Raw genomic sequence first — 10884 nt, forward strand, 5'->3', positions numbered from 1 at the left:
TTAGATCAATTGGCAACAGATGAAATAACTTCAAAGAAGTTATAAAATTTTTTTTGAAATTTATTGTTCTGTACATCATAGGTAGCAATAGATCTTTTTTCCTTGTAATGCTAGTGGAAGATTCAAAATTTAATTGATGATAATTATATTTGTGATAATATATTTGAAGATTTTTCATAGAACATTTTCATAGAAATGATTAGTGCTATCTGGAAATACACGAAGCGGAGGCTGCGGAGGCGCGGCCGTATCGCGCAGGTGCCGATCGAAGTGAACCAAAGTGGACCCTCGGCCAACTTCGCGTGATACTCGTGAGATTATCACTGCGCACAACATCGCGCCGCTCGCGTCGCCATCTGGCGAACGAGCCGACAGTCAGTCCTGCAAAATGGCGCTCAAGGCACAAGTCGGTCAAAGTGAGTAGCGTAAAAAAAGCGTTAATTTCGTACGTCATTAGAATCTATTTGTAAACATCGTTGCGCGACATCGTCAGGCGACTCGCGCGACGTCTCGATCGCGTCGATCTCGCGCCTGCCGATCTCGCGGTCACGTTGAGAGATCAATCTCGATTGGGCGTACGCGCCTCCTCCCCCGATGATTTCATCGGCGACGGCTGGGCGACGGAGAAATGTCAAACGTCTCTACGCCGAGCGCAGCGGGAGCATGCTCGGCGAAAAATATCTCCGATCTCTGTCGCGTCTCGCGAGAATTCGGTACACCTCGCAATCGGTAAACCATCGACATCGACTAATTCGAGCCTCGATGACACGAGTACGAAGGATGCACCTTCAACGACGTCAATCGTCGCGTGTCGATTATCGCGCCTAAACACAAAAATCATTCCCGCCTACGATATCAAGAAAGCCTTTTATCAGTATTATTATTGATTCTCAGTTGCTGGTTTGCAGGTTTTAACTCCCGGCATTTGCCAGGATACGATCGACGAATATCGAGGGATAACCGTGGAAAATATGGAAAACACTTTCGTGGGAATCTTCGCGAATATTTTCGCAACGATTATTCGTAGGCGCGCATGATTAATCTCGTCAATGAAAGATTTGGAGAAAAAAAACCTCAGTTACATTTGCTTTATCGTGCTCATTTTACTAAAAATCCGCACGCGAAATATTCATTCGGCAATGAGCGCTGCCTGATGTTTTCGATCGCAGTTCTACGGCGCAGCTTCCTCGAAATAACTGTTGCTTTTTCAGAGCACTTTTCAGACCGTATCGATTTCAAGATATTTTGCCGAAGAAGCGTAAATGAAACTCGATGTCCATTTTTATTCGCTATTGCGTTTCTAAACGTATTGGCATTTGCAAAACAAATATACAAATCAATGTACCATATAACATTATTTTATGTTATATCTATATTTAATTTTTGAAAACGTGAAAATATTAAATTGAATTATTATTTTATAATTTATATTGTCGATATATATCGCAGAATTCCGTAAAACAAACTTACTTGATAGACGCAATATCTACAGCTGCTACAGCACAATATTGCTTATATTTTTTATTTGTCTATTATTTACACAATTATTTCAGAAAATAACTAATTCTTATCTTATTTTCGTGTAAACCTCGTTTGTTTTTTAAATAAAATGATCCGACGAAAGTCTTTTTTCCATCGTTAACAACGTCGAAGGCCACGAAGTTTGCTGTTCTGAACTATGGATTAAGGAAGATTTTTTTGCGCGTCTCGTACACCTATAAATAGCCGATTGTTTCACTTGAGAGAATATAAAAAAACGGGGCTTGCCACTTCGTTGATACGTGCCTGTACGCAGTGACGTCATCTGTAAAGACGATCAATATACGTGTTGGAACGTCAAAGGACTTCCTAGTCCGTCACAGCATTGTTAATTATTTATCAATCATCGCGCTGTCAATGACTCGTATGAAGTTAATGGCGCTTGGTCATTGTCGTTAGCATTACGATTAATTTCCCCTGATTTCTGATTTTTTTCCCCAACGATTTCTTGAATAAAATGATGTTGAAAGAAAATTACAAGTTCATTTTTGATTTGCAATCTGATTATATTATTTTAATTAAAAAATCTTACTTGAAAACTAGCACGTCGATAGCTGCAATACTTATCTTTATGAAGATATTTTTTTTTTTTAATATCTATTTATTCGATTTACAAACGGAACACGCAATATGTATTCCATGCGAGAGGAATATATAATTACCAAAGTATTGATTTCTCTTCTATTATGTATTATGATATCACACACACATACACACACACTTTTATATGTAGTTACAGTAAAGAAATACATCTTATAATTTTCTGTTAGAGAAAAATACAGCTTATAAAATTCACTAATTCAAATTTTATATTCTAAATACCGCGGGATGTAAAATTAATAGTCGTTTCAATTACTTAGTTCTTGCCTTGTTGCTCAAGATGAAGTTATTATCCTACCTTCGGATAGAGAGAATACAGTATATAAGCTCACATTTCTCTAAGAATTGATCATTTGAGTAATTAATTCTCTCACGTCGCAGAGATTATGAACGAGGTGATCAAGCAAAAGAAGAAGTCAACAGGGTCAACAGAATGGCGGATCTTGGTGGTGGATCAGCTCGCCATGAGAATGGTGTCTGCCTGCTGCAAGATGCACGATATCAGCGCTCAGGGTATCACTCTGGTAGAGGATATCAATAAGAAGCGCGAACCTCTGCCGACGATGGAGGCCATTTACCTCATCACGCCTTGTAATTCGTCGGTGCAGAAATTGATCGAAGATTTCAGTAACCCGACAAGAACCACTTACAAAGTCGCCCACGTGTACTTCACGGAAGGTACATATTTGTCACAATTGATTCTCTATTCTCGTTTTAAGGATATCTCCCTTTTCCAACGACGAATCCAAACTATCCAATATTTCGTAGAATATCTATCGAAGTAAAATACAAAAATAACTGAAAGAAATGTAGATGTTTTTTTAGAAGTAATTCTTAATGAATATAGAATTATTGATCGTAATTTTACAATTTACAGTATGCGCAAATTACTTCAATATAACTTAATATGAAATTAAATTAATATTTACTCAAATCTAAATATAACGAAAGATATTTTAGCTATTGCCGATATTAATCATTTTTAATATTTAACTCTTACTATATTTTAAATATATATTAAGTAATGATGTTATCAAGCATCTTAAATATTTTGCTAAAGTTATTCGACATTCATCGAATTAAATCCCTATTCATCCTACTCACTCACAGCAGGTTTCTATGCGAATGTAACCATCAAAATACAGCGTAACGATGCGGGTCTATTGATTCTATCATTAAATATAAGTTAAAAAATTCTGATGTTTTGAGAAGAACAATCGTACAAGATTAGTCGGTTTGATCTTTTTTTTTTTTAAATTTCTCGTGGTTCGACATACTCAGTATATCTCTTTGCAGCATGCCCTGACGACTTGTTCAAAGAATTGTGTCACTCGCTGGTAGCTAAGCACATAAAGACACTAAAAGAGATCAACATCGCTTTCATACCATACGAAGAGCAGGTAAAGCAACGAACATTATGAAAAGAAAAATGTTTAATCGTTTCGTCCTTCGTGGTGATGGTGATGGGCATATACACACACATACATAGAGAAAGAGAGACACGTATACACATTGTAAAACAATTGTTTATTCACGCGTTCTACGTTCACTTCTCGGCCTCACGTAAATTTAGTCGCACGGATCAACCGGATGTCAATCGGGACACGATATTAATACAACGTTATCCTCTCATCCAATCTATCCAGTCCATCCTGAGCCTTTCACATGACTTATGAACAAGCACATACTAATAATCAGAATGCATTCATGCTTGCAATTGATGCCAGTATGCCAGGAGGAGCTGTTCAATGAAATCTGCAAGTCTCTTGCCGCTAAAAAGATTAAAACCCTCAAAGAGATCAACATCGCATTCCTGCCGTACGAATGTCAGGTGACGATTAAGCAGACGAAATTAATAGACGCTAGTTGTAGCTCTAGAGCGCGAAATTTGTTTTCAGTCTTTGAGCATTCATGAGTTTAAGAGATTTCTCTTCTTTTTTCCGGATTATCAGTTAATTTTAGATTGCAATAGACCAGGCGATAAACTTCTTGTTGAGGAAAATCTTCTTCACATCATTTTTCCTTTCGACAAAAAAATATCTATGTGTTGTACATGCTTGTAATGTGATCACTAATCGAATTATCCACATAGCCCATTATTTTCGAAGTTCAACTTTTCGACTTCCAAGCGGGGCGAATCATTCGCCTCAGAAATGATTTTTTTTAAATAATTTTGCTAGACAATTTTGATAATGTTTGTGGATTTTTATTATTCATTTTTAAGCTATAAGCTTTTATTTGAGATAAATAAATACATAATATATATACAATTTTCAAGAAGATATAATAACTTATTTACTCGGTGCGAGTCATTCGCCCCACTTGAGAGCTTATGTCTAGAAAATCAGCATGGAAGTCGAAAAGTCAATTAGCATGCTTATTTATTTTGCTTCAAGTATAAAATTTTGCAATAAAATTCGCATTTTTTGTTGTGATGAGAATATCCCAAAACTAAATCTGCCGTCTTCTTAGGTCTTCTCGTTGGACTCACGTGAAACTTTCGCTTGCTTTTACAACCCCTCCTTCTTTAATTTGAGATCAGCTAATATGGAGCGTATTGCCGAACAAATCGCGACACTCTGTGCCACTCTTGGAGAATATCCATCAGTTAGATATCGCAGGTAATTTCGATCTTTAAATGCGACGTAAAAATATTAATAACTTGTTACTTCTCTCCTTGTTGATTTAAGAATATAATTACGTAATCATTGATAACATGAAATAAATATTAATATGTATTGTAGTGACTTTGATCGCAATGTTGAACTCGCTCAAATGGTGCAGCAGAAGCTAGACGCATACAAAGCTGATGAACCAACAATGGGAGAAGGACCTGAGAAAGCACGTTCTCAATTATTGATTCTAGATAGAGGATTTGATTGCGTCTCACCTCTGTTACATGAACTTACACTGCAAGCCATGGCATATGACTTGCTGGACATTGATAATGATGTCTACAAGTAAGTAAAGTCATTATAAATTTAAAATGACTTTATTGCAAATAAAAATTTAAAGCAAGACTTAAATGCCATATTAATATTAAACAGGTTTGAGGCAACAGCAGGTCAGGAAAAAGAAGTATTGTTGGATGAAAATGATGATTTATGGGTAGAACTCAGGCATCAACATATTGCCGTAGTATCTCAGTACGTATAAATATAAGTCTCAAATTTTCTAAAAGATTAATAACCATAAAAAGAATATTGTAACAATAAAACGTTATTTTTCAGGAACGTGACTAAAAATTTGAAAAAGTTTACAGAATCAAAAAGAATGCCGCAAGGTGATAAGCAGAGTATGCGAGACTTGTCGCAGATGATCAAAAAGATGCCGCAATATCAAAAAGAACTGAGCAAATATGCCACACATTTACAATTAGCCGAAGATTGCATGAAACGCTATCAAGGAAATGTAGATAAGCTTTGTAAAGTGGAGCAAGTATGTAATATTGTAATCAATACCCATAATCCAGTTAGTAAAGATATTTTTTTAGTTACAAGTATTTCGGCCGTGTTTTAGGACTTAGCCATGGGTACCGATGCAGAAGGTGAACGTATTAAAGATCATATGAGGAATATCACACCGATTTTACTTGATCAGACTGTGAATCATTTGGATAAATTACGTATTATAGCTTTATATGTTATCAGCAAAAACGGTATCACCGATGAGAATCTTAACCGTTTGGTTCATCATGCCCAAATATCTGTTGATGATAAACAGACTATCGTCAATATGGCAAATCTCGGGATCAATGTTGTTGTAGATGTAAGTTAAAAAGTTGCAAATTATACTTTATATTGGGTTTTTAATAACATTTTAAACGGTGATTTAATTTTGTTATTTGCAATGCCATTTTACAGAGCAATCGCAAAAAATTATATACCGTACCACGTAAAGAAAGAATTACGGAGCAAACCTACCAAATGAGCCGTTGGACTCCAGTTATCAAGGACGTTATGGAGGATTCCATCGAGGATAAACTTGAAACCAAACATTTTCCATTCCTTGCCGGACGTGCAGCCAGTTCAGGATATCATGCACCAACCAGGTATATAGTAATAATATTTTTCTCTTTGTCTAAATCTTTTGTTGTGTTATTTGGTTTCTGAAAATATTTATGTAAACTTGCAGCGCACGATATGGCCACTGGCACAAAGACAAAGGTCAACAGACCATCAAAAACGTTCCTCGTTTGATCGTTTTTATAGTTGGTGGAGTGTGCTACTCTGAAATACGATGTGCATACGAAGTAACGAACGCATTAAAAAATTGGGAAGTCATAATTGGTAAGAATTTTTTATATCCAACTTCCATTTAAATATGGAAAAATAATTTTTTGTCAAAATACGATTGAAAATCTATTCACTGATTATGAAATATTTACGTATTGTTGTAGGTTCATCCCATATAATTACACCGAAGTCATTCCTAAACGACTTGAGTAAACTACACGTCTAAACGATCGTTTATCTATAACAGAAGAGATAACATTCCTGAATTTCTAATTTGCCATTAGCTTCAATTCCATCAGTAATACCAGCTATGAAGCCATAAATGATCTCGAGTATGAAATTAAAGTATTTAACTAAATAACAAACACAGAGTCAATTTTTTAAACGAGGGTGCCTCATTCCGGAAATATCAAGCAAGTCCCGTTGTCAGTTGAATAACAATGAAAGTATTCGTGTATTAATTGAGCACGAAGAGTCTTGATCAGACCGAGTTATCAAGTGCCTGCGCGAATACATGTAATCATCAAAGATCGTATGAGACACTTTGGTAGTACTGATATAGATCGCACGAAGCTGTATAATGGTATCGAGCCTTTAGCGAAGCTCTAGAGATATATTCGCGATCGTTATTCTTTATCGGTAATAAAAAGGAATTTGTGAAGATCTATGTGCGTCATAGAGAAGAATCGTGATATTTCTGTATATTTCTCGTTGTTAATAATATTTTATCTTTCCCTCGTGTTCAAGTTAACATCTTAAATGTAGATTGTTTTCGTTCGTCGAGCATACTTTTACTGCTTCTAAAAAAAATTCTATTATAATAGAAATGTCAAATCTAAATGTCATGTCGTATTTCGCTTTATTCCTTTCAACTGTATCATCGATGTAAGAGCGATACAGTTATTTATTCAATATTATTATTACTTAAATCTACTAATTAATAGTATTGAATGTAAAATAAAATCGCTAGATGTATACAGCCCGAGAATATAATTGTTTTCCCTTTGTTAACTTATTTATCTGTACTTTTAGCGTTTTACACACTCTACGCTTCAGTTAACCGATTGCCAATTCAGATGCTACATTTAATGTAATTCATATAAGTATGTATTATGTAATATTCACGATATACAATGTTCAGCTCTCTTTGACAAATTCGATTAGTGACTAGTTTTGTGTTGAATATAATACAGATATAAATATAATATACCAATATGTATGTATGTACGTATCGCAAGATTATCGCAACCGCCTCGCGATTGTGATAAATAAGCGCTTTCTCTCAACCAGAAGCTTACGGTTGTTGATGAATAATAACGATAAAAATTATTAATGTGATGTCAATAAATGTTGCGATCTACTAGTGGAGAGATTATTACAAAGTTAAACGATATTTATAAAGTATATCCTGTTACATATATGTATGTAGATTATAGTCTGAGCAGTGTTCTACTTATAAAGGCCTATGATGCGCTCTATCTTGAGTCTCCTTTTAATTATTACTACACCACCACATCTACGCCAATTAAACACAAATTATAATAGAATATGATAAATATAATAGAAAAAAATCTGTTTAGATGTGAAAATTTATTTAAAAATATCTTGATACGCTGATTACAGCTTGAGTTTCCGAAGGTTATCAGTAATCCGAGGTCAACAAAACTAACTCCATTTAAAGCCGAAACGCAGCGGACTTTAGTAAATACTGTTACCAGCTGTCCTCTTCTTTCCATTAATTTAACGTTTTCTAATTTCTGTTGAAAAACGGAGCTGTAAAAAATGTCAGAGTCGAAAGGAAAAGTAATTCTAGCGTATAGCGGTGGTTTGGATACCTCTTGCATATTGTTGTGGTTAAAAGAAAAGGGATATCAAGTCATCGCTTATGTGGTAAGAAATTTTGTAATAACTATGTAAATCCTTTCTGCAGCAAGTAGACATAAGAATTTGTGATTTGTTTAGGCGAACATCGGGCAAAAAGAGGATTTCGATGCAATTAGAGACAAGGCGCTCAAAGTTGGTGCCGCCAAGGTAAAAATTATCTTTTTGCCTAACATTTTATAATACAAAATGATATAAAGATATTAGAAATATCCTTACGCAATAAATTTCATATTTATAACGAAACAAACAAATTCCGGCCTTTCATTGAAAAATTTGCATAATATATAATAAATTCGATTATTTACAAGGTCGTGATAGACGATGTTAGAGAAGTATTCGTAACTTCTTACGTATGGCCTGCTGTGGCTTGTGGCTTGTTGTATGAGGGAAGATATCTTCTGGGCACTGCCACAGCACGACCATGTATCAGCCAGGGTTTAATAAAAGTCGCAAAGGCTGAAGGTGCCAATGTCATCGCGCACGGGGCAACTGGAAAAGGAAATGATCAAGTTCGCTTTGAGTTGAGTTGCTACAGCCTGTATCCTGGAATCACGGTACTCATCAATTATTTTACAAGAAATAGAAGAAAATATAAGAAATATCGAAGGAGTCGAAAGCATGACCGAAAGATAAAAATAAGAGAAATTTACTTTTTAGATTCTTGATTCTCGCGGAAACGTACTCTTGTTTTACAAGCACAAAAATGTAGTCAATCGTATTAGAACATGACAGTTATATCAGAAGCTAGTTATGACATAAAAGATTATCAAGATTTTAGCTCCGTGGAGAGAAGTCGAATTTTACACGAAGTTCCAAGGAAGACCGGACTTGATAAAGTACGCACGACAAAATGGAATTCCGATCTCAGCAACGCCGAAGGAACCGTGGAGCACTGACGCTAATCTCGTACACATTAGGTATAATATGGGCCCGTATTAATTCTTGTTATAGAGAGCATGAAAAGAATATTAAAATGGTATAAGTAATCTCATATTCCTAATTTGTAGTTACGAATCAGGGATATTAGAGAATCCTGCCGTTCCAGCGCCGAAAGGGCTCTATAAAATGACCGTTGATCCAACCGATTCCGCCTTGGAAGCGGAAGAAATTGAAATTACTTTTAAGACTGGACACCCGATTAACGTGAAGAGTTTAAAAGATGGGAAAATGTTCAACGTTCCTCTTGCAATAATCGAGTATCTCAATGAGGTCGGTGGTGCGCACGGTATCGGGCGGATAGACATTGTGGAAAATCGTTACATCGGAGTGAAGGTATATTTCTTATGAAATAAACTGTACGAGCGCATAAATTAATTGTGACAATTTGTCCAAACATTTCAGTCTCGAGGCATTTACGAGTCGCCGGGCGTCAACATTTTGAAGATCGCGCATCGAGACCTCGAAGTATTCATCTTGGATCGCGAGGTTCTGAGGGTCAAATCGTATCTGACGGACAAGATGTCGGATTACGTTTATAACGGTAGTCAGATACGCGAAAGCGCAATATATATATATATATATATATATATATATATATATATATATATATATATAAAACTATAAGATAAAATATAAAAACTGTGAAAGTATAATCTCTAAACAAAGTGGATTAAATTAATGAAAAAAAATGCTTTGCAGGTTTTTGGTTTTCGCCGGAATGCGACTTCGTACGCGAATGCATCCAGCATTCGCAAAGATATGTAAACGGCACAGTGAGACTGCAGCTGTATAAGGGAAAGGGTTGGTAGATTTGCGTGAAATTTAATTAGAACCACAAAATTTATCGTTGGACAGTGTCATATACTTAGCATAAACATGACTATTTTTTATGTCTATGGTTATTAAAGGGATATCATTTCCTCTTACAGCTATGGCGATCGCCAGATCGAGCGAGGTCTCGTTGTATAACCAGACTCTCGTTTCCATGGACGTGCAAGGTGATTTCGAGCCGACGGACGCCACTGGATTTATCCGCACGCAGGCTCTGAGACTGAAGGAGTTTCATCGCTTCAATAAACAATACAATGTTTGAATCAAGATTTTATTGCGAGTTTTATAAGTTTCATTCAATAAAAGACGCATGCAGTTAGCTCGATGCTACTTTATTTGCCTTAAACGTCTATGCGTGTTCTTCAGACATAATTCGATATTTCGTAACGACTGAACGGTTTCTGAAAGGTTTGCAAGGTATCGCAGCAAGAAGAGTAATCGTGTGAGAAAACGTAATTAACTCTAGACAAAATCCATTTCTAGAAATCCGATCGCTTTGCGGATTTCGCGCATGCAACGGCAATAGGAAGGAGGTGGAGGTTTCGCAATAAAACACTACCACTACATCGTTTTTTTTTTTTTTCATTTTAGTTATTAATTAAACCTTAAAATTACCTTAGCATATACTCGTGAAGATTATAATATAATGTACCATACCTTTTAAATATATATTAATAGTATAATACACAGTGCGTGATCTTTTTTTTGCATCTGTACTATTTTCGGCATAGCAAAACTTAGGGAAAAGAAACTACTGCCAAATACGAAATAGCGATTTTCTGTACAGATATCTTATAATCGCGTTCTGTTCCACATATTTTTCCGTTTTACATACATGTATTATGTAACATGCAAA

General features: G+C 35.6%; 2 protein-coding genes across 3 annotated transcripts; both read left to right on the forward strand.

Annotated features, from left to right (window-relative positions):
- The first annotated feature begins 334 nt into the window (after window positions 1–334).
- Window positions 335–7852, forward strand: LOC112453834 (protein ROP). 2 transcript variants are annotated; one of them, XM_025014793.1, is made up of 11 exons: window positions 335–416; window positions 2521–2817; window positions 3436–3539; window positions 4612–4760; window positions 4884–5099; window positions 5187–5285; window positions 5370–5577; window positions 5659–5907; window positions 6003–6190; window positions 6274–6428; window positions 6539–7852. In XM_025014793.1, exons 1-11 carry the CDS (start codon window positions 389–391, stop codon window positions 6598–6600), a joined length of 1755 nt encoding a protein of 584 aa, XP_024870561.1. In that variant the 5' UTR covers window positions 335–388; the 3' UTR covers window positions 6601–7852. The 2 variants fall into 2 exon arrangements, with proteins under 2 accessions (XP_024870561.1, XP_024870560.1); XM_025014792.1 differs by lacking the exon at window positions 3436–3539 and adding an exon at window positions 3867–3970.
- Window positions 7853–7947: 95 nt separating this feature from the next.
- Window positions 7948–10347, forward strand: LOC112453835 (argininosuccinate synthase). The gene is made up of 8 exons (XM_025014794.1): window positions 7948–8264; window positions 8337–8405; window positions 8567–8812; window positions 9030–9175; window positions 9266–9530; window positions 9600–9738; window positions 9897–9998; window positions 10127–10347. The coding sequence occupies exons 1-8, from the start codon at window positions 8157–8159 to the stop codon at window positions 10288–10290; spliced, it is 1239 nt and encodes a 412-aa protein (XP_024870562.1). The 5' UTR covers window positions 7948–8156; the 3' UTR covers window positions 10291–10347.
- The last annotated feature ends 537 nt before the right edge of the window (window positions 10348–10884 follow it).

Source organism: Temnothorax curvispinosus, unplaced genomic scaffold (assembly GCF_003070985.1).
Source record: "Temnothorax curvispinosus isolate PA1 unplaced genomic scaffold, ASM307098v1 QBEX01004731.1, whole genome shotgun sequence".
In the NCBI taxonomy this organism is placed as follows: domain Eukaryota; kingdom Metazoa; phylum Arthropoda; class Insecta; order Hymenoptera; family Formicidae; genus Temnothorax; species Temnothorax curvispinosus.

Excerpts from the sequence above, each read along its gene's own strand:
- LOC112453834 (XM_025014793.1), top strand. The coding sequence starts at position 389 with ATGGCGCTCAAGGCACAAGTCGGTCAAA. Across the intron at positions 5,578-5,658 it reads AGCTTTGTAAAGTGGAGCAA|GACTTAGCCATGGGTACCGA; the intron begins GTATGTAATATT and ends GCCGTGTTTTAG. Across the intron at positions 6,191-6,273 it reads GGATATCATGCACCAACCAG|CGCACGATATGGCCACTGGC; the intron begins GTATATAGTAAT and ends GTAAACTTGCAG.
- LOC112453835 (XM_025014794.1), top strand. The coding sequence starts at position 8,157 with ATGTCAGAGTCGAAAGGAAAAGTAATTCTAGCGTATAGCGGTGGTTTG. Across the intron at positions 8,406-8,566 it reads TCAAAGTTGGTGCCGCCAAG|GTCGTGATAGACGATGTTAG; the intron begins GTAAAAATTATC and ends ATTATTTACAAG. Across the intron at positions 9,739-9,896 it reads GTCGGATTACGTTTATAACG|GTTTTTGGTTTTCGCCGGAA; the intron begins GTAGTCAGATAC and ends AATGCTTTGCAG.